Source organism: Argentina anserina, chromosome 1 (genome assembly GCF_933775445.1).
Source record: "Argentina anserina chromosome 1, drPotAnse1.1, whole genome shotgun sequence".
NCBI lineage: Eukaryota > Viridiplantae > Streptophyta > Magnoliopsida > Rosales > Rosaceae > Argentina > Argentina anserina.
In genome coordinates, this window is record NC_065872.1 from 9,398,560 (window position 1) to 9,421,910 (window position 23,351).

The 23,351-nt window shown below is 36.4% G+C and overlaps 3 protein-coding genes across 3 annotated transcripts; 2 read left to right on the forward strand and 1 right to left on the reverse strand.

The window, feature by feature from the left end:
• The first annotated feature begins 3,356 nt into the window (after positions 1 to 3,356).
• On the forward strand, positions 3,357 to 14,332 carry LOC126801324 (pentatricopeptide repeat-containing protein At5g67570, chloroplastic). Its single transcript, XM_050528796.1, is given in 10 exon segments — positions 3,357 to 3,381; positions 3,489 to 3,548; positions 3,618 to 3,775; positions 4,207 to 4,275; positions 4,278 to 4,329; positions 4,332 to 4,513; positions 9,884 to 9,902; positions 13,257 to 13,367; positions 13,622 to 14,135; positions 14,137 to 14,332. Coding segments are annotated over 10 exon segments (1,386 nt in total).
• A 365-nt stretch (positions 14,333 to 14,697) lies between these two features.
• LOC126785417 (telomere repeat-binding factor 2) lies at positions 14,698 to 19,494 on the reverse strand. The gene is given in 9 exon segments (XM_050511109.1): positions 14,698 to 14,956; positions 15,169 to 15,397; positions 15,399 to 15,512; positions 15,894 to 15,977; positions 16,377 to 16,461; positions 18,145 to 18,359; positions 18,571 to 18,752; positions 19,160 to 19,222; positions 19,352 to 19,494. Coding segments are annotated over 7 exon segments (906 nt in total). The 5' UTR covers positions 18,721 to 18,752; positions 19,160 to 19,222; positions 19,352 to 19,494; the 3' UTR covers positions 14,698 to 14,927.
• Positions 19,495 to 20,315: 821 nt separating this feature from the next.
• On the forward strand, positions 20,316 to 22,400 carry LOC126791358 (NADH dehydrogenase [ubiquinone] iron-sulfur protein 4, mitochondrial). The gene is made up of 5 exons (XM_050517800.1): positions 20,316 to 20,572; positions 20,741 to 20,829; positions 21,227 to 21,356; positions 21,539 to 21,568; positions 22,184 to 22,400. The coding sequence occupies exons 1-5, from the start codon at positions 20,414 to 20,416 to the stop codon at positions 22,238 to 22,240; spliced, it is 465 nt and encodes a 154-aa protein (XP_050373757.1). The 5' UTR covers positions 20,316 to 20,413; the 3' UTR covers positions 22,241 to 22,400.
• The last annotated feature ends 951 nt before the right edge of the window (positions 22,401 to 23,351 follow it).

A 23,351-nucleotide genomic window follows, 5' to 3' on the forward strand; every position in this document is an offset into this window, starting at 1 on the left:
ATTAAAGTAAAAAATGGACTAATAACATTAAAGCGGTATATATAATAATTTCTCCTTGTTCAATCTCTAAATCTCAATTCCCATACACCAACCCTAAAATCGTTCTACTTCTCTTTTTCTATTTTAAATCACGTTTATTCAATCTTCAATCTCCCCTATTATAAGTGCAGAAGCAGCTAAGCAAAGTTTCTCCTTCTTCTTTTTCTTCTTCTTCTCCACCTCCTATGTTTACTAGTTTAGGCTTTGAATTCATGACTAGTTTATGTTTTTCTAAGTAGGTTCTGTGGTTTTACTCCTTGCTAACTCTCTTTTATATTACTTTTTGTGCTATTGAACATTGTTTTTCCAAGTTAAAGAGTTAAGCAAAAAAGTAATTAGTTGTTGTCTGGAACTTCTATTCACATCTCAAAAAAATGATATTTAGACCTTTATAATAATTAGACATCCAATTTATTTTGACAAGCAACTAAAATGTTATTTAGACATCCTAAATTTTTCCAAAATACCCATAGTCCAATAAAATCAATAAAACTCTATTTTTTACTTTAAAAATTCATTCAAACCTATAATAATTTAATTTATTCAAACCTATTATAACTATATCGAGTCGTTAAATCTCGAATAGAATCACTGATAATAAAATTTATATATAATTCTGATAGGAACACTTTGTGTGACGTTCTTAATATGTTTTTACCTCCATTTGTACTTTGCTTAGCCCTTATTGTTGTACTATTAAGTCATTGAGTCGTAGTAAGAGTTTTGGGCGGTATTAGATGCATTTTTGTGCTTACATGAGTTAAAAATGCAGAATTGGTCTAGAGTCCTAGTTTGAGTAGGAATCCTAGTAGGACTAGGAAACCTAGTTGGATTAGGAGTCTTCATCTTTTTACGTTTTGGTCGCATTGGCGATATTTTGAGAGTCCTTCTTGCACTAGGAATCCTTGTTAGACTAGGAAACGTATCATTTGAGAGAGTCATACTTGAACTGAAACTTTTTTTTTTGTGAAACTTTCCTAAATGAACTTTCATGTTCTAGTAAGTTTCTTTTTTGCAGATTAGAAACTTCCCTAATCTAGCTGAGTTCATATATTACATGTGTCTTTTTAAGACAACAATTGTCTATATTATGACATAATTTTTGAAACTAATTATCTCTCACTTATGATTTTATTTTCTTATTTTCAGATTGAATTTAAGAGATAATACTAGAAGAAAACAAGGAGTTTCAGTTGTGTAAAGAAGGATTAAAAGGGATAAAGCACGGATTGAGAAAATAAAGGAGAGCCGTGCCTACATGGAGAGTTACTCACGGCTTGGGAGATAGAGTGGAACAAGGAGAAGTCGTGCACTATGGAGTCTTATCATCAACAAGTCATGCAACAATTAAATAGAAGAGATTATTAAGGAGAAGATGGACCAACCGTGAGAAAGATAAGAGAGAACAAACAAAAAAAATTAAAGAAAGAAAAAGAAAGGAGCCTTGCATATGAAACCTAAAAGCTAAAAGATAATCATTAAAGGAATAAAACATGACATGATTTAAGAGAATAAAACATGACATGATTCAAGGAGATAAAACATGGCATGATTATAGGAAGAAATAGGCAAGTTCAAACCATGCATCATACCCTCCCTCTTTCCTCTATATATACACGGCTTCACCTCTCAAATAAGATGACTTCTCCTTTGCATTCAAGAGCCAAAACTCCACTAAAATATTACCTCAAACATCATTCACCAAAACAGTAAGTCGTTCTTCCCCCCTATACCAACTCCATCTCCACCGAAATCAACATTGAAGACACACCTCCAAGGTTCCTACAACGTGTGATTCTCGTAACTCATCTCCATGACTTTGTTTGTTTTTGATTTTCTACAATTATTTGTCTATGAAGATTGTAGTATGATGTTTGTATGGGATTATTATTTTGTAAATTCGAAATTTTCATATTAATCTATTAGATTTTTGGTTCTTTGCCGAATTGATGGTTTCCTATAATTATTGAGTTTGTATTTCTATTGTTGTGTTCTAATCATCTTTCTCATACTTTTAAATAATTTTTCAGATATGTGCATATGAATTTAGTACTTGGATGCAGTCCCTAAGATTGTGTTTGAGTGCTAGATTCATCAACCATATTGACACAAATCGAATCATGCCCTAAGTAGGTTCGGTTTGTGTTGATTAAACTGGTAAAAATTCTGAAAATTTGCATGTGAAACCCTTGGTGGGTGATGCCATACATGAAACATGTCTCTAACAAAGATTTGGTGCTTAAATGTAATCTTGTTTGATTTCTACTCTAAGTGTTATTGAATTCGATTGCATGCAAATTTAGATTAGGCCCTAAGTCAATCTAAATGTTAATTGAAATCTTGCATGATTAGACGATCCCCTAAGGCTCTAATTGTATTGGTGTCTAAAAAGTATGTAATTGGTCGAATTAGAATGTATGATAGGTTCAAACTTGTAATTATGTGGTGTAATGGTAAATTTGGTTTAAGTTTGTTAAAGAGAAGTCGATCATGTAAATAGTAATTTAGGATTTATTTTCAGTAGTAGTTTTATAAAATCCAACTCAAATCTCCCAATAACATGATAAGTTTTGAGGCCCTTTTGATTCCCCGGACTGAACGATCAATGCTTATTCTATACTAGCGATGATGTTTTATAGGGTTTATTATAGACGTTTTAATGAACGACCTATCAAATTCATAACAAAAAAAAGGCAGATCATAATAAATTGGAAGATCAAAAAATAAAAAATAAACGTCTAAAAAGTGAGATAATATATGTAAATTATTGAAAACGATAATATTACAGTTAGATAGATCATATTTCGTTTGAAATTATTATTGTAAGAAAAAAAATTAAAAATTAGATATATTGTAATGACTTATTTGTTTTTTATTTATTTTTGTATTTATCTATATTGGTAATTTCATATATGTTGACAAAATCAACACTAACTTGGAAAAAGTTGGCGGTCCAATTGTTGTTTTGGGAGGTATGAATAGAAGCTCCTTTACAGTAGTCATACTTCTCTGTTTTTTGTTTTGTTTTTTGTACAATTGTTGTTTGCTGGAAATATATCTATAGTTGAGTCACATAAATTTTGCCCCCATTGAAATACATTGCTGGTTCCGCTATTGATTACACCATATACAATTTTGGGAATAAATTTGACCTAGCTTAGCGAATTGATCTGCTACCACATAGTAATAGCTTTTATGTCAATTTACCAAGATATAATGGTAAATAGAAGTCAAATGTGCGCAGAAACTCAATAATACATCAACTACATCTATCAGCTTGCAAACACTTCATGTGTTGTAATTAAACTAGCAATCTGATGAGGCTCATTGTTACTTCCAAAAGTTTAAAATGAAATGAAGCAAACACTTGTTGCCTTCTACATTTAATTTCATTCATTTTTTTGTTGGATGAAATGAAATTAATCACAAATCATACAACATATTCTAAGTGACGCCTTGCGAAGTTGTGAAGAAAAGTGGAGAAGTTCCGAAAGCTCTTACCTATAAAGGTAGTTTGTTTGCTTTTACTTCTGATATTGAGACTGTTTTTCTTTGTAATACATGTTATTATTTTGCAGTTATTGTTAGAGCTTTATGGTGTGAAGGAAAAGTGAAGGAAGCTGTTGAAGCAGTCAGGGACATGGAACGAAGGGGAGTGGTTGGGACAAGTGGCGTATATTACGAGTTAGCTTGCTGCCTTTGCAAGTGTGGTAGGTGGCAAGATGCTCTGTTACAGGTAATTTTTTCTCTGTAGAGTTTGGAGGCATTGTGATTGGCTTTAGTTTCAAAGTTTTAAATCAAATTGATTTATATTGATAAGGTTTCATCTGAATCAATATGCAAAAAGTTTTGTTGCACAACCTTACATCATTCAAACAATTTTCACTTAGGATGCAGTTTGATCATTTTTGGAATCTGAAGATTAATGAAAAAGCAATATGTGGTTATGCATAAGAGAATTCATTATTTTCTTGTGATACACTTGTTTCTCATGATATACCATTATACCTGGATAGTAATGGTTATAGATGCAATATATGTATACCTGTCAGGCTCAAACATTTTCATATAGGTCAGATGTTTTTATTCTCTGTTAAGTGGATACGTCTGTAGAATCTTTCTAAAGTAAACTATGAAACCTGAAGTTCCTTAAAACTATGCCTGCAGGCTGAGAAGATGAAAAGTGTGTCTAATTCTAAACCTTTGGAGGTCACTTTCACAGCCATGATCAGGTCTTGGGGGGGGGGGGGGGGGGGGATATTGATGACTGTATATCCATATTTGAACACATGTAGAACATTGCACCACAAACATAGGGACAATTACAATGTTGAAAGTCTTTGGACGCACTGTTATGTTTTCCAAAGCTAAAGATTTGTTTGAGGAAATCATGGCTGCTAAATCAGAGTTTGACCCTTCGCTGGAAGGTGGGGGTAGTTCTCTTCTGCCTGATGAGTACACATATACCTCAAATGTTCAAGGCATCTGCCAGGGCTCAGCAGTGGGAATACTGAAAGTACCTAGGAGCTTTGAACAGTTATCACAGTTACAAAATCAGAAGATTAATTCACAGTGTAAAAACCTCAATGAGAGAAAAAAACACTGTGATCTGTAAATGAATTAACTTGAAGATACAAAAGATAACAAATATCCTGTTCTATTACACAATCTGATAAACACACCAAACAACACTACAACACTGCTATAGTTCAAATTATCTAAATTCTATTTCCCAATTGAGATGAATGGACTACTTACTATAACACAGTAGGATTTGATGAGCAACTCTATAACACAGTTGCAACCTCTATCAAAGAACAAGAACTCTTTGTCACAGTCTTGATTCTCTTCACAGGTATCCTCCTTTCTTTTGATGGATTTCTCAACAATCTATGCTATTATAATCTTCACAAAATCACTCAAGCAACACATGATGCAAGATGAGTTTGTTCCAGATTTTTCAATGCTATAGGATGTACTCTCCAGCCAAGAATGCTCATGTACAGATTATCAAACGCATATATATATATATATATATATATATATATATATACATGAACCAAAGCAAGGAGTTAACATATTGCCAAGATTTAAGCCAGTAGAACAGGAGTCATGTTTCCAGAAAAAAAAAAACATAAAAAGTATCTGTAAAACCAGAATACCAGGAAGCATGTTTTCTGAAAACATTCCATTATCAAACTGCACCTCGAGCTCCCCCATAATTATAGGCTCAATGAATTTTACCAATTAAGGACATAGTTAGATAAAAGACAGAAGGATCTCAGAATATTCAAGTTTTGCACAGTTCCTGAGTTGACTAGGAAAGCCAATACCTTCATTCTCCCCCATTGGCATTCATATTCAACTTATTGAAGCATAACTTGCAAAACTCAAAAGATCACAAACTAACCAGATATGCATATAACCATGAACTGATGAAGTTGGAGAATAAAGGGATCAGTTTCCATCCTTTCCCTTCTCTAAATAACAAGACAAAATTTTAAATGATCATACCAAGGTATTTTGTGCTTATGCACTTACAAAACAACAGAGCATTACTAATAAACAAAGATGTTCAAATTTAAACAAAATAAATCATAACAGAAACAATAAGCTTCAAATTCTCCCCCATTGAATATGACTGCCTATGAGTTCCAACCGGGTCAGCCGGCTTATGAGGAGATTGAGTAGCAGCTTCTCATGGATCAGTAGCCGGAGCAACGGTGGTTGTATGAACTACAGGAGTAGAAGAGTCCACTACCCTATGGGGAAGCACCAAGCGAAGTAGAGCTTGAATAGTGAGCATTTGCTCCTGCAACTGCACCTGAACTTGAGTGAAGGTATCAAGACGATCCAAGATAGATGTGACAGAGGTGCACATATTTTCCTACAGAAGCATGAGATACGTGCCAAATTCTTCCATGGTGTTCTGCTCAGAAGGGACTTGAGGACGCCAGGGTTCTCCCTCAAAGCGGCAAGGAGGAATCATACCTGTGTACCCCTCCATGTTTGGTGGAGGAGGAACACGAGGTTCCACGGGGGGAATCCGGATACCAGGAGGAAAGATAGGGAGATAATATGTCCCATCAGGATGAGATGAAGGAGAGGAGGACCGACGACGCTTAGAGCGGTTAGATGATCCACCGAAGGACATGCGAGTATTTTTCAGCTTTCTCATTCTCTTGAGACCTGCACACACAGAACCAAAACCTAGAAGGAATTTAGGGTTAATGAGTAAAAATGAAAGAGGTAGAGTCCTTTTTAAACTGAGCATGGGAGTAACTGAAGCGGCAAAGTGTCCTATGGTCCAAGAACCGGAACCGTCAGGAATGATCCACTTAATCGTCATCTTTTGACCAAGCACACAGACCGAATTGACAGGTGTAACAAGACTAGTTTGAAAAAAAAATCTCTGTTTGAGTTAGGAGAACAAATGACTAATCAAAACTAAACTTGAGGATAAGATTTTGATATTGAGAGTACTATTGGAATAACCACTAAGCCTTGAGTAACACCCATTGTGCAATAATGTGTATAAACATGAATTTAATTATTTATAGGTCACCAGCAAAACATATCAACAAGAGAAAGGAAAAATAAATTATTCAATGTACCATAGCACCTTTCAACTAAGCTTGTGATATGGAATCTATCAACTGAAACAATAGAGTAACACAAAGATTTCAACTGCATCAGACGAAAAAGCATAAATTTTACAATATGGAGAGTGAATCACAGCTGAGTAGTTTTGGCAATTTGAGCAACAACACTCCCCCTTATGACATTCTGTAACACTCTTTTATAGTCTGATTTCACAACTTATGTAGCAAGCGGCATGGAACACTCCCAAGTCAGATGACTTTAGGGTGCTAGATGTATCAAGGACACCATGAACCCCGAGACTCAAGTTGGAAATTCGTACCTATCAACCTCCAATGAACCAAACCATTCCCGTTTCTATCCCACCACCCCGATTAGGTTTTAACCAAAGTAGTGGTTACTTTAGGAATAGCCTGGCCGGACTTCATATGTAGATTTTTTATTTTTATTTTTATTTTTTCTCCCTTGTATCCCCTGGTGTTTGATTTTTTTAATTCAGCTAGATTTCCACCAAAAAAGTCATATATTTGTTCATCCGACTGATACACAAGATACATGAGTGTTAAGAAATTGCACAATCCAGAAACAGAAAAAACAAGCAAACTCTTAGAGGAAAAATGGTAGAGTAAAAAGAGCACAATCCAACAACATGTTAAGCTAAGCTCCAGTAAGTCTATACCACATATGATTATTAGTTGAAGCCTTATTTGAGTATGTGATGCAATGACAGGTTCAAGCCTCAGTGCAAATGGCAAGAGCATTCCGCAAGTATACAAAACGAGCTGTATCAAGAGGTTTAGTCAAAATATCATCAAGTTGTTTTTCTGTTTCAATAAAGCACAACTCAAGGATGTCTTTTTCAACTAAGTCTCGAATATAATGATACTTGCAATCAATGTGCTTTGTCGGAGAGTGCTGGATATGATTTTTGGAAATGCTTATAGGACTGGTGTTATCACATAAAATTGTGAGCTTTCTTTGTAGTCGGCCATAGTCTTTGAGCATTTGTTTCATCCATACCATTTGTGTACAACAGCTTCCAGCGGCAACATTCTCAGACTCAGTTGTAGAGAGTGAAATACAATTTTGTTTTTTACTATGCCAAGCCACTAAGTTTGTTCCCAAGAAAAAACATCCTCCGGAAGTGCTTTTTCCATTTTTCATACTTCCTCCCCAATCTGCATCAGAGTAGCCTGCAATTTCTGCATTAGATTCATTAGTGTAAAATATACCACAATGTATTGTACCGGACACGTATCTGATAATTCTTTTTACACCTTCTATGTGTGACTCTTTAGGATTGGTTTGGAACCTTGCACATACTCCAACACTGAAGGAGATATTTTGTCTACTGGCAGTGAGATAGAGTAAGCTTCCTATCATACTTCGATAGAGAGTCGGATCCACGGATTCAAATTCACTAGTCATGACATAAGCAAAGTTTGTAACTAGTTTATCTGAGGTAGAGCCAAAAACAATATCATCTACATAAACCTGTGCCACAATAAAATCATTTTTAAAATTTTTAACAAACAAGGTTCTGTCAATGGATCCTCTAACATAACCTTGATGAATTAAATGACTAGAGAAATGGTCATACCATGCCCTTGGAGCCTGTTTAAGACCATAAAAGGCTTTCTGCAACTTGTAGACATAATCCGGATGATGAGGATCAATAAAGCCTTTCGGTTGTTCTACAAATACTTCCTTATCTATTACGCCATTCAGAAATGATGTTTTGACATCCATTTGATAGAGCTTAAACTTCAAGTGACAAGCAATAGCTATTAACAATCTCATTGATTCCATTCTGGCAACATGTGCAAATGTTTCTTCATAACCCAATCCTTCCTTCTGAGAGTAACCATGTGCCACCAGTCTGGCTTTGTTTCTTACAACAGTGCCATGTTCATCTGACTTGTTTCTAAATATCCAGTTAGTTCCAACAACATTTGAGTCTTCAGGACTTGGAACAAGTTCCCACACTTGATTTTTTGTAAACTGATTTAGCTCCTCTTGCATGGCTTGAGTCCAGTCCATGTTTGTCAGGCCTCCTTCACTGTTTTGGGTTCCACCAAGGAAACAAATCCACAACAACCTATGATATTTGTTTCTTTTTCATGAGTTTCAACAAAGCAGGTCAATGCTTTTTCTAGCTGATCACCTTGAGAAGTCTTGTTTCTGGTTTGAATTTCATCATTCATCTTTCTGATCACATTACTTGTATCATGGTCTTTCTGAACTTGCTTAAACCCAGTCCTTTTTTGTGACACATGTTTGAGATTCTCGTCTTCATCATCAGTTGATCCGTTCCTGTCATCGTCTTTCTTCTCCATTGAGCAAGATGTGTTTTCATCAACCTGACTACTAGGCATATCATCAACACACACATTAACAGTAACAACAACATTTTTTGTTATTTTATTGTATACCCTATAAGCTGAGTTGTTCATATCATAACCAATAAAGATGCCTGGATCAATTCTGGAGACAAACTTATTAAGACTCTCACCTTCCCTGAGAATGTGATAAGGACTTCCAAACACATGAAAATGACCAACATTTGGCTTTTTCCCTTTCCAGATTTCATATGCAGTTTGATCACTGCCACTCCTGAGAAAAACTCTATTTTCCACATGGCATGCAGTGTTCATAGCTTCTGCCCAAAAATTTTCACTGAGTCCAGCTGAGTGCAGCATTACTCTTCCCATGCCAAGCAAAGATCTGTTCTTCATTTCGACTATGCCATTTTGTTGAGGGGTTCTTGGAGTTGAAAACTCATGAAAAATGACATTCTCATGACAGAAGTTAGCAAAAGATGCATTTTTAAATTCAGTACCATTATCTGATCTTATCCTTGCCAGTTTAAGATTTGAATGTTGCTTTAGCCTGGTTAGTTGCTTACTCAATCCAAGAAAGGACTCAAAGGCTTCATCTTTTGTGATAAGAAAATCTACCCAAGTAAACCTAGAGAAATCATCAACTACTACCAGAATATAAAACTTACCTGACATGCTTTGAGTTTGAGTTGGTCCCATTAGGTCCATATGCAAAAGTTCCAGACAATGAGTGGTAGCAGTTGAGTTAACTACTTTATGTGATGACTTAGTTTGTTTACCATATTTGCAATTACCACACATCTTGTCTGTTCTTCCACTCAGTTTGGGCATCCCTCTCGGACATTGCTGATTTGACAATTTTTGAAGATCCTGATAGTTTACATGCCTAATCTTCTGTGCCAAAGCTCAAAAGTTTCATCAGTGGTAATGGTCTTAAGACATTTGTTAGAAAATAAAACACATGAATCTGTTGAAGCATGATAACAATTGTCAATAGATCTTTTACCACCCAAAACAACATCACCTTGATCATCAAGAACAATACATCTTTTCCTGTTAAACCAAACATCTTCAAACTCGTCAGTCAATTGACTTACACTTACCAGATTTGTTGCCAACCCCTCCATATATAATACATTCTCAAGTCTTCCAAAATTTTGAGATTCCACTGTACCTTTTCCAAGAATAGTGGCTTTTCTTGCATCTCCAAAAGTTACAGTTCCTGAAACTATATTTTCATTTAGAGCAGTGAAATGCTTTATGTTTCTATACATGTGCCTTGAGCAGCCACTGTCAATATACCAAACATCATTTCTTCTGGTATTTACAGCGGTAAGAGCCACAAGACATGTGGCTTCGATCTGGTTCTCATCATAGGTCATGCTGACAAACATGCACTGTTCATTGAAGGTTTCCTTCTTTTTTCAGACTCTATGATCACCTGCAATTTGTCTCTCAATTCTAGCATATTTCTCAACAAAATCATTAGTTTCAGGAATAGTAGTGCACTTAGTTTCAAGAATTTTTAGTCTGGCGTAGATTTTTGCAAGCATAATTTTTTCTTTTTGAGTCTGCCTATCATGTTCAGCATGCAAATCAGAGAATTTCCTAAATTTGCTACTGGTTGCTTCAAAAAAAAATTAGAGAGTTCAATTTTAAGGCCAGTCAACTTGGTTTCTATATTTTTTAATCTTTCATAATAAGCATGTTCATTTTGCTGAGAGGGGAGAAGATTTACCAACCTCACTTTACTTCCTAAGATATCATACTCATTGTCTCTCTTCGACTTGATAAATTCAATTCCTTTGTATCTAGAATCAATTGATGTACCTGTAGAACTTTCACGAGAGTAGCCAAGTCCAAAGTTTTTTTTGAAGTGTCGACCTATCCCAAGCAAGCATCTTGACAGCTACTTGTGAGCTATGATGAAATTGCTCGAACTTGTCATTTGTATGAGTGATTTGTTCCTGCAAAAAAATTCTTTTCATGGGTGAAATTTGAAATGATATTGTGTTGAGTTTTTACTTGTTCCGACAACTTTTCCAATTTGATCAAGAATTTCTTCCTAGCAGTTATCCATTCTTCTTCTGTGCCAACACATGACAGTTCTTCTATTCTTTTCTCAAGAGTTAATTTTTGATCATCCCAAAAGGCTTGTTTGTCACAAATTGAGTGTTCCTTCTTTTCTAAGGAATTTTTTAGTGCTAAAACTTGAGTCTCCAGCTGAACATTCCTGTTGTGAACTGATTCTGTAATGTCACACAATTTTACATATTTTTCATCTATGTTAGAACTTTCATAAAAACTATCTACCTCACCCGGTTCTTCATTTTTTGAGTCACAGTCAGACTCTGCTGAATTAAAATTTAATGAAGCAATCAATGCCAGGTTCTTCTTTGAGGATCCAGATGAATAGTCTTAATAGTCACTTTTATCATCACTCCAAGATGCCTTTAATGCTTTTCGATCTCCTGTACTATTTTTCATGTTACCACAATCAACTGAGATATGACCAAGGCCACCACATTCATAGCATTTAGGTTTAAAATTAAGATTTCTCTTAAAGCTAGACTTACTTTCTTTTGACTCATTTTTACTTTCAATATATTTTGACCTTCTATTTTCAAAGTTTCCTTTTGAGGAACCATAACTAGAATTATTGTTCCTGTATTTACGAATGTTTTTGAATTCTTTAGTAAGTAAACCCAACTCAGAAAGTTCATTACTGACTTCTTTTTTCTTTGTTACCTTTAAAGCAAGATTCTTAGACTTCTTTTCCTCTGGTTTGTCCTCCTCATTCAGTTCAGCCTCATATGTCTTCAAGCTTCCAATGAGTTCAGCCAAGGAGTATGTTTCAAGATCCTTCACTTCATAAATGGCAGCCTTCTTCATTGCAAATTTCTTGGGAGGTGACCTCAAAATTTTCATGACAATATCATCTTGAGAGATCGTTTTCTTTGCATTGATACTCCTGATTCCACTGGTGATTGAGATGACCCTCTTGTAAAACTGATCAATGGTTTCTTCTTCCTTCATCTGCAGGTTTTCAAATTCATACATCAATAACTGTAATTTATGAAGTTTGAACTTTTTATTACCTTCATGTGAGTTCAAGAGTCTCCCAGATCTCCTTTGAATTTGATCAATGCTTGATTAATGCCCTATCATCTTCAATCAAGGCAATGAATAGAGCATTTTGGCTTTGTTTTCTGCTTCACTGTAGGAGAGTTCCGAAGGAGTCCACTTGTCAAAAAATTTTAATTTAGCCTCTTCTAATCCTTCTGGAGCTTTATCATCTGTAGGAGGAGACCATCCATGTAGAATGCATTGCCAAGGTTTAGAGTCTTGTGCATAAATGAAAGCTTGCATCATACATTTCCAATCATCAAAATTATCTCCCTTTAGAAGTGGAGACATGTTTATTGATGTTCGCTCCATTGTTCCCTGGATCTCACTAAGTATATCTAGTGGACTAGCTCTGATACCAATTGAAAGTACCTAGGAGCTTTGAACAATAATCACATTTACAAAACTAGAAGATTAATTCACAATGTAAAAACCTCAATGAGGAAAAACACTGTGATCTGTAAATGAATTAACTTGAAGATACAAAGGATAACAAATATCATGTTCTATTACACAATCTGATGAACACACCAAACAACACTACAACACTACTATAGTTCAAATTATCTAAATTCTATTTCCCAATTAAGATGAATGAACTACCTACTCTAACACAGTAAGATTTGATGAGCAATTCTATAACATAGTTGCAACCTCTATCAAAGAACAAGAACTCTTTGTCAGTCTTGATTCTCTTCACATGTATCCTCCTTTCTTTTGATGGATTTCTCAACAATCTATGCTATTATATTCTTCACAAAATCACTCAAGCAACACAGGATGCAGGATGAGTTTGTTCCAGATTTTTCAATGCTATAGGATGTACTCTCCAGCCAAGAATGCTTATGTACCGATTATCAAACGCAGATATATATATATACATGAACAAAAGCAAGGAGTCAGCATATTGCCAAGATTTAAGCCAGTAGAGCATGAGTCATGTTTCCAGAAAAAAAAAACATAAAAAGTATCTGTAAAACCAGAATACTAGGAAGCATGTTTTCTGAAAACATTCCATTATCAAACTGCACCTCGAGCTCCCCCATAATTATTGGCTCAATGAATTTTACCAATTAAGGAAATAGTTAGATAAAAGACAGAAAGATCTCACAATATTCGAGTTTTGCACAGTTCTTGAGTTGACTAGGAAAGCCAATACATTCAAATACTTTGAATATGTGTACAAAGAGATGGCTCTCTCGGGATATCAAATAGACCAAAGTAAAAATGCATCAATGCTTGTGGAAGCATCCAGTTCTATCAACCGAATAAATAGATGAAAGATTTGTTTTTTTCTTGCATTGATATTTTGGTTATATCTGTTGTTATATCTTCCATTTATTCTCCATCTAGTTCTATCAACCGAATGTGTGTACTATTATGTCTGAAAGTCTTGTTCTGCGCCTTTCCCTTCTTTCATGTGTCATCCGTGATCTATTGGCCATTTGGCATGATCTTTTCACTGGATGAGTTAAGTTATCAACATTGGAACTTTATGAGAGCATTTTTTGTGTTGTAGGGGTATCTACTAGAGCACGCATTTGACACAAGATTGGAAGCTGGCGAAATCCCCCATATGTTGTTCTTTATTGAAATGGTTTATCAAGCTACAGCTCAACATGATTACAAGAGAGCGGCAACTCTGGTTAATACAATGGCTTATGCCCCATTTCAAGTCAGTGAAAGGCACTGGACAGATGTCTTTAAGCAAAATGAAGATGGGATCAGTCAGGATGGTTTAAAGAATTTTCTGGATGCTCTGCAGCATTGCGATGTAACATCAGAAGCCACGCTTATAAACTTGAAAAGATCTTTGCAAAGTCTCTGTCGGTCTACATCAAGAGACCTCTCAAATTCTGATACTGATGAGGGGTTTGATGAAGGGCTCATTATGCCAAATTGTTCTTTAGAATATAGCAATGGTAAGTCCAAGCCTGGCACTGGTCCTCCTGATGACAATAGTGATGCTCCTTTCCGAGAATTTCCTCAGCGCAGTGGGAACCTAGAAGATGTTGCCACTGATATAGAGAGTGTCCAGGCCATTGGATTATGTTTCCGATGAAGATGGACTAGAGTTGACAGAAATTGATGAGGAAATCGAAGCACTGATAAATAAGGATCGTGCTCACGATTCTCATTTACCCTCAGCAAAGGAAATAATGACAAAATGGAAGGAAAGAAGGAAAAAGGATGGGATACTCGTCCCCTTTCAACTCGGCCAAAAATAATCCAAAGCTACTTCTTGGGCAAGATAACTTAAACAGGGATAAGTAGTTTACTATCCAGCACGTTTATGTCGATGTATATACGAACAGTATATGACCATGTAAAGCTGCAAATATTGTTGGAGAAACTTTTTCTGTATATTGTTACTGTACAAGATCAGCAAAAGCAAATTTTGCCTAAGACGAATCTACTACTTATTCTAAACCAACGGATTAGCCGGCAAGGTTTGAAATTGAACACAAAAATTACTGCGATAAATGTCTGCATTGAAGTGATTTTCATTTATTTCTATTTCTTGGAGCAAAAACATGACTAGCAGACCAGCACTCAACATCTAACCTAATTTACTAGGCAAATTCACCAAAAAAAACAGAAACCCATCTCTTCATTCTACCAGTTTTACTGATACACTCCATTGTTGTATCCGAAAATCAAGACATCTCTAAGCTCCTTACAAAATGATACCTAGAACTGAAAAGGAAAAGAAAATCAGACAATTTCTATGCTCCAGATAGAGAAGCTCAGTCTATTTACATTAGGAGATATGGCTGCACCAGCATAAGCGATCTCATGCATGGTTCTTGCTGAATAACTGAGTTACCCATGTGCGAGTTTCATATCAAGATCTGTGAACATTTGCAAAGACATAACCATAAGTGGCTTGAAAGGAGCATTCGATAAGTTTAACTAGAGTGAACTTCAGTTAGATGGATCACTGACATAAAATCATTCATGATCATAAAACACCTCAATTCCAATACATAATGGAATATTTTAGCATGAAAAAGAATAACATGTCAAATTTCACTGTGATGTGAGTTGTGCAAGAAAACGTTACCAAGTCTTCTACATTTCAAAGCTTTCACTGCTGCCTTCGCAAAAACTTGTGCTGCTTCAGCTTCAGCTTCTGCTGCCTCTGCTTCCCGTGCTGCCTCTTCAGCAGCTGCAATGGCAGCTTCTGCCTCGGCAACTGCTTGTGCAGCAGCAGCAGCAGCCTCTTGAGCAGTCATGCTCCTGATCATGGTTAGCTCTGCATCAACTTGTGACTTACTCAGAATGCTGAGCACACTTTTTATCTACTCTAGTAGAGTCCTTCTGCTTTCCCTCTGACAGCAATGTTGAAGAGCTTCTTCTTTTTTCAGAATTTGCTGAACTTTGTGGAATTCTGTATCTATGCTTTACCTGTCAATACATGAACCAGAAAAGGTAAAATTGAATTTTGAGTTTATTATCATATCATTCTCTTAAATGAATCTGTTCTTTTCAAAAACTTCAATTTCACTGTACCATTTATCATTATTTTCATTAAATTGTATCTCTCATAATATAAACTTGTCTCGACTACAAAAATACCTAAATTCAAATTCCATCCAAGCCAATTTCTCATTCCTAATTATAGGCGTTTGACTTGCCTAATCCTAAATTTGAAATTATATTATCAGCTTAATATACTTGTTAGATCTCAATACGACCACACAAATGTTTCAATAAGAACATTTGCCAAGTTTCAGAAAAGTTACAGTACATATGCTTTACAATGCTAAACCCCATGAGATTAATTACCTTAACTAGTTTCCCATTAACTGTCATGTGCTTTAACTTTAAGGCCAGTAGCTTACTGAGGTTTGATGGCGCCCAATATTGATCCTGCAAAATGTTAATTTACATGTCAAAAAAAAAATTTAACAGTACAAAACAAATACAAGACGAGAGATTGGCTACGGTACCACCAGTTCGTCAGAAATTCACTGATTTGAAAGACTGACATTAATCTGACTACTGAGTGTGACTTAATCCTTCATTATATAGAATATTTAATGTAAGGTGTGAGACTGACGACGTACTAAGCATGATCCTATTTCTCCCTATAACTCTTCCATCTTTTATCATCATTTTTATCCAACGACAAAAACTAGTGCATATATGTGAAATTAGTATTTTTCATTAATGACAAAAATAGTTTTCAACATTTTGTATGGTGACCAGAAACTGTAAGTAACAAAATCCATATCATATATTGTTGCAGATACACTCCATAACATTTACCTCTATGTACGTAGTGATTGCGTTTTTGTCAGAACCCCTTGGTTCCTTCAAATTTGTAATAGCTTCATATATAAGATGATCCAACCTACAACCAAGAGGAGATCCCAAGTCAACAACCATATTCCAATTAATGATAGTGTCACCCAAGCACAACGTCTTTTTATGGTCAATTTCTAAAGAATGATAAGATGCCGACTTAAGCAAATTATTGCATCCAATACAAACCACATGAAAGGACCTTACATAAGTGACTTTCATCAAAGATCATGCTTTAAAGAGACAAAAATCAAAGGGGAAAGGAAGGAAAAGAAAAGGTAAATAGTTACCACATAGAACTAAGCGAACAGTACGACCATTATGTTCATCATTTTATTACTCAAGGGAACCTTTTCATGCAGCGGGTTTAGACGATATATACACTCCCGATACAACCACGATCAGAATAGATTTTAGTGTACTATAACCCAATTCAATGTCTTTTTTGGTAAGTTTTTATGAATGATAATATGCAGACTTAAGCAAAATATTGAATCATATACAAACCACATGAAAAGACCTTACATAAGTGACTTTCACCAAAATCATGCTTTAAAAAGACTATAATCAAATGCAAACAAAAAGAAAATAAAAGGTATCCATTTATCACATAGAACCACTAAGCAAACAGTACAATGATTATGTTTATCATTTTATTATAGCAAGGAAACCTTTCTATTTCATCAGGCTTAGACTTTAGACAGTATATACACACCCAATACCATTCGGTTTAGATATTAAGCATGCCTAGTCACTTGTGAGCTAGAGAATGGATTTGGTGAACTAAGAGATTGGATATCATGTCATTCAAACTTGCATCTATGTCGGTCCTATTAACATTAGGTTTTACCCAGAGATCTGTGATTTATGCAAAAAGTATCATATGGACTGCTTATAAATGAATAGGAGATATCTGAACCATTTAGCTACAACTAGGTAAGTACCCTTCAATTAAATTTTCAGATAATTATGCCTCTACTTTCTATGTATCTTTTTGAGAAGATACATTCTTAAAATCTCATCAAAGATCTGAAATATTGACAAACTAAAACAACCCTCTGAAGATCAAGGACAGACCCTGTAGGATCTTCCAGTCATGGTCTAAACAATCCAATATATATATACAGAAATTCTCAGCTGCGGACGTCCGCACCGTGCGGATTCAACGATTCCGGCCACCGGCGACACGCAACGACGGCGCCGAACAGCACAGCCGCACTCCCCTTCTCCCAGCGGTCCTGTCTGTGCCGGCTGGAGCTGTAGCGCCGGCCTACAGCGGTCGAAATCTCGAAATCTCCGCATGGTACCCAGAAACTTGAAATTTCGAGATTCCGGCCGCTGTAGGCCGGCGCTACAGCTCCAGCCGGCACAGACAGGAGCGCTAGAAGGAGGGAGTGCGGCTGTACTGGTCGGCGCCGTCGTTGCGCATCGCCAGTGGTCAGAATCTCCGAATCCGCACCGTACGGACGGTGCGGACGTCCGCAGCCGAGAAGCCCTATATATATATATAGTGTTTGGTTTGGCATATGAGAGATAAGGTCCACTGAACTTTATGAATATCACCAGATGCTACTACTATATACAGTAGTGTATTAGTGATGTATGACCAGTATTCTCCTAAACACAATCATCTTCATCCTCTCTGAATTCAAGAGCTTTAAGAATAGATAGAACCAGCATAAATTATCTGCTACCAGTAGATCATAGAATGCCAACAATAAAGTGTTCTAACCTCGCAATTGGTGGCTTTGGCTCAGCAGTCTGCACCTTTCCACCCGAACTGGCAAGAGGCTTAGCGTCAGGAGTATCTTCATTACTTTGCAGCTCAGTTGCCACTGTTGAAGGGCTACTGTCTTCTTTAGGGGTTGAAGTGGTCCTTTTGAGTGCAAGCTTAGCCTTCTGCCTAGATCCCCATATTGCTGTCACATTTATATTTCTCCATTTGTCCTATCCAATGTAACAACGACAAACATGAATATACCAAAACAAAAGATGTAAACTGGCAACCAACCTCAGGATGGAACTCTGAAGCAGGATGCAACCAACAGAACTACTATCCACATAATATAATAGATCTTAAAAGCAGAAAATATCAAAAATTTCTGTTTTACACTAATTTAAAAGTGCCCAATATTTTAAAAGCTTTAAAAATGGATACCTTGAGATCAACATTTGAACGTAAATTCAAGATAGAACCAAACTCTTTGTCCGAGAGAATTGTGCGCCATTTTCCTGCCCCATGTTTAAGCACCCCAGCTTTTAGGGCCGCTTCTTCTTCTGGCGTCCACTTCTGCTTAGGAGCACCCATCAACAGAAGTCCAAAACTCTTCCACACAAAATCTGCACACTTGCACCCCACACCATATCAGCACTTCATGTAAAATCAAACTTTGAAACGGTAAGTTCCATCAATTACAACATAGACACTTCAATTTACCGCCAAATTACATCCCATTACTTCAAGAACATCATGTGTTCAACGTCAAAATACAATCTTAAACAAAAAAGCCAAAACAAAACATACAATGCTTGATCTTTTGGAAGCCGGTTTTCAACTCCAACATTTCCCAACATATCCCACCCTAAAATAAGCTTCACAAAATGCTCAAACAAGTTACTAACGCGCACACACACACACACAACATTTTCCAATTCAACTATAAAGAACCAAATTTTATTGTTTTCATATCTCTCCTTATACGCCAAAATTAGTACAAGAAACCAAATTAAGATTCCAAAGTTATCACCTTTATAAGTCACATTAAATCACATAAGCAACAACACAATACAACCATGCATATCTTCAATCCCTGCACCCAAAAAGAACACCAAAAAATCGCATCAGAAAAGAGAACGGAATTATCATCATTCTGAATTCTGAGATTGAATATATGAAGAGAAAGAGATAGCAACCCGGAGATTGGGGGAAGAGCAAGTACCGGATCGGAGATGATAGTGAGAGAAGCCGCCGGAGAATGTAGGAAGTGAGATTGATGGGGATAGCAGATAGTCGGAGAATTGAGAATTTGACCGGAATTTGGTGGTTATCAGTGATTTAAAAAAAAATTTGTGGGGATTTTCAGGTTTTTTTGGTGTCTGAAATGGAGAGGAAATTCCATATTTATTTGTGTCCTCCGGCACTTGATTTTGGGAGATGGACAGACTGACCTCGAGGGTGGGGAATGGGACCGCCCAATAGTAAATTTTCTGATTTCTGGGTCTTTACTTTATCCAAATTACGTATCGACCCCGGATTTTTGACGTGGCGTTGTTACGTGGCGGTTTCAGAACTTGATATGTAGAATCACAACGTATTAATAAAACCGCATAGGTGTCTAGATGAGTTGGGAAATGAAAAAATTTATGTAGGTTAAACCGATTAAGAATCATCACTCATATGAACTAATTAAGTTAGTCTGAATATTACATGTCATTAATAATATTTTTAAAGTTAAAGAGATATTCAAGTCTATTGGAATGTAGAAAGCATGGGAAGAACTAAAAAGGTAATTTGCTTTGTTCATGATTTAGCTGTAATCGTAACAACCTCAGCCCGATTCACTCATTTTTTTTAAAAAACTACTCATATAGTTCTAGTCAGAACTTAATTGTAAACCCACTGATTCAATCGGTAGATCATTGCTTTCTTTTTTATTGCTTTCTTTTCTATTTCGCGGCTTAGCGCACATTTGCTCCAAAATTACTTCAAGCGCGAAGTTTACATAGCTAAAATCATGTTGGGTTGGAAACGATCACACACACCAAAGCTATGGAAAGTTTATATATTACCAAAACTAAAGGGATGAAGCAGCAATTCTATAAAACTGACTGTAAAAAAAAACAATTTTGTATGTATGTGAGTAAAACTGTGTTAAACAAAAGTAGAAAGCACTTCTCTTCCTCATTTTCTGGTAAAACAAAAGTCCCCTCGTATTTTCACTTTCAGTTCACGTTTTCACGCGCGAGTTGTTTTCTTCTTTCTCCGACTCGTCAAATCGGCGATGGCCAGCTCTCTGCAACGCATCACGAGCCAGGCTCGTCTTCTCCGGACCACCATCGCTTCAGGGTCGAGACCATTCTCCGCCGACGCTTTGGTACAGTACCGCCCCGGCGAGATCGGAAGAGTCTCTGGCATCCCCGATGAACATCTCACCAGAAAGGTAACATCTTTATTTAACTTAATCTTACCCATTTGCTAAATTAGTGTTATTTCACTGTTGGGTGAATACCCACTTCGAGTTTTGGGGTTTGGGGATGGGATTAGGGGTGAGCTTGTTGGGTTTGTAATGAAAGGAATGAGCTTTATTTGTGGTTATTGTTTTGGACAGGTTGTGATATACTCACCAGCAAGAACTGCGAGTCAACAAGGATCAGGGAAAGTTGGCAAGTGGAAGATTAACTTTGTGTCCACACAGAAGTATGTTTTTCGGTTTCGAATTCGAATGAGATTGAATGTGGTTTTGATTCCCATGGGTTTATTTGGTTGTGGATTATATGTTCTGGCTTATATTGAGTAGAGAGAGTTGTGTGGTTTTTGCTCTTGTGCTTATGTTTGAACAATGTAATTGATCTGTTTAAGCTTTTACGTGATGTTTATGTATGATAGTATCTTGAATTTATAAACTTTTTCTGTATAGCTGGGTAGTATTAAATGACAACTTTACCTGAAAATGTGATATTGTTAAGTAGATGGTTTCTCCAGATTTGGATTGAAATAATTCAAGTCATCTCTAGGTCTTGAGTTTAACCAATCATGTTCTCAGCGTAGTATGGAATTATAATCGATCAATATCTTCTCTTCATAATGTGCCTAGGTGGGAGAATCCATTGATGGGCTGGACTTCAACTGGAGACCCTTATGCTAACGTTGGTGATGCTGGACTAGGTTTTGACAGTGAAGAAGCTGCAAAGCATTTTGCCCAGAACCACGGTTGGGATTATGTGGTATGTTTTCTATTGCTTTATCTATGCAGCTTCAAATACATTTCCTTTCAACTGCCTTCAAGATACTTTGTCATGCCATTGCAATGCTATTTTCATTTGGAGGACTTGTATCTTGAAATTAGGTTTTGCTTCTTGTTGACCTATGAGTATTATTAACTATGGGTTTTCAACTTGTCTGCCAGGTTAAGAGGCGGCACACACCATTGTTGAAGGTAAGAGGTCTTTCTGTTTTGTTAAAGTATTTCACTGTCATACCACTTTTTGGAACATGTATATGGGATTGGGGTAGGACACACAATACACATGTAATATGTAGATTAAGACATTTATTTCATATCGGGAAATTATATTTGTATCAACTTGAAGACTGCAACTGGTTTGCTGTCCTGCTGCCTGTTCTACTAGTTAAGCTTGGAATTTAATTTAGGCCACCCTAGGCAGTCATCTTTTGCAAACAAAATGTTCCTTTGAAGTTATTATCTATTTTTTTATTTTTTTATCTGGACTTTGAAGTTACTATCATTCCAAGGTGCATGAGTGAAAACTTCTTATGTAGAACTGTAATCTTTTTCTAGTGTCATTAATCTAAAATGGCAGTCAGTTCATGTTTACTAAGCTGGGAATTTGGCTGCCTACCTTTTTTTTTCCCGGGGTTTAGGGAAGAATTGGGTTATCATTGTAACTTTGTTTCAGATGGATGTCTTGTTTACTAAGACGTCTTTATCTTGCTCGCTGCACATTTTCGCTTTTTATCCTCTGACGTTTAAACAATCTCTTCCTTGAACCATTTCTGTGGTTTCTTTATCTAACCTTGCCTACCGTTTCAGGTGAAGTTATATGCAGACAACTTCAAGTGGAAGGGCCTCCCTAAAACTGAGGCATGATTGGTTTCAGTGCTTTCAGTTCGATCTTAAGAGGGTGATTGTGCAACAAAGCTTGCACTTGTCTTTTTCCTATTTCATTGTAAAAGTCACCTGATCGAGAGAAAACAAAAAAAATCCTTGATCATCGATCATATAATAAACGGAACTTATGTTGTTAATCTTCTTCGTCAATGAAAATCTCTTCATTTCCATCTCTCGTATACATTTGGTTTCCTTGTATGATATGATTGAATCTTTACAATAATCTTCTATTTATTGGCAAAATTTTGTGTTACAAAAAAAAAAAGACTTTTGAATTGTCATCCACTATCCAGCATTTGAGTTGTGTTATAAGTTATAACAATCTATCATTTTAGTATTCTCACTTCACTATCCAGCATTTAGAAAAAGTAAGAACAGGGATTACATCAAATACTAGTTTCACTGAGTTATAGGGTTATAGTTAAGAACTCTGTACATTCTACAATTACTCTGGGTCTAAGTACTACTACTAAATCTATCATATATCTGATTTATTAGCAGTAGCATAGATCTGGTATCTTCTTCCGTCTCCGAAATCCCTCTGGTCTCTTCATCTACTTCTGGAGGAGCAGGAGCAGGGGACTTCACGTCGGTATCTTCTTCCATTACTGAACTTATTTCAGTCTCTTTCTCTGCTTGCGGAGGAAGATTAGTAGAAAACCGATCACTGTCTTCTGGCAAATCCGAAGTCTTTATGCTCTCGTCCTTTGCTTGTGGAAAAGCAGGAGCAGAGACTCGATTGGTGTCTTTTGTCGAGAATCTTCCCCAAATCTAGTGCAGTAACATTAGCCTAGACTTAATATCTTCGAGTTCTTCCATTTTCAAAATCTTTTCGGTCTCCTTAACTGCGCCAGCAGGATCCGCAGAACTTTGAGCATCCATCATTGATCCCACATCTTCTTCTGCCTTCCCCGAGACCCTTTCCGTCTTCACCTTGGGAGACAAAGAATTATGTTTCTCATCAGAAACCCTAAATGTCATCGTCCTCTTTTTCTTCCAGAGACCAGTAGTCGACTTCTGAGCAAGATAACGAGCAAACTTGGAGATACAGTGCATGGTTCTCCTGTTGCCGACGCCGTGCGTTACAACT

What these genes read in the sequence shown, in the direction of transcription:
- LOC126791358 (XM_050517800.1), top strand. Translation starts at nt 20,414, where the DNA reads ATGGCCAGCTCTCTGCAACGCATCACGAGCCAGGCTCGTCTTCTCCGG. An exon ending in ACCACGGTTGGGATTATGTG is followed by an intron (nt 21,357 to 21,538) that starts GTATGTTTTCTA and finishes CTTGTCTGCCAG; the next exon opens with GTTAAGAGGCGGCACACACC. An exon ending in GGCACACACCATTGTTGAAG is followed by an intron (nt 21,569 to 22,183) that starts GTAAGAGGTCTT and finishes CTACCGTTTCAG; the next exon opens with GTGAAGTTATATGCAGACAA.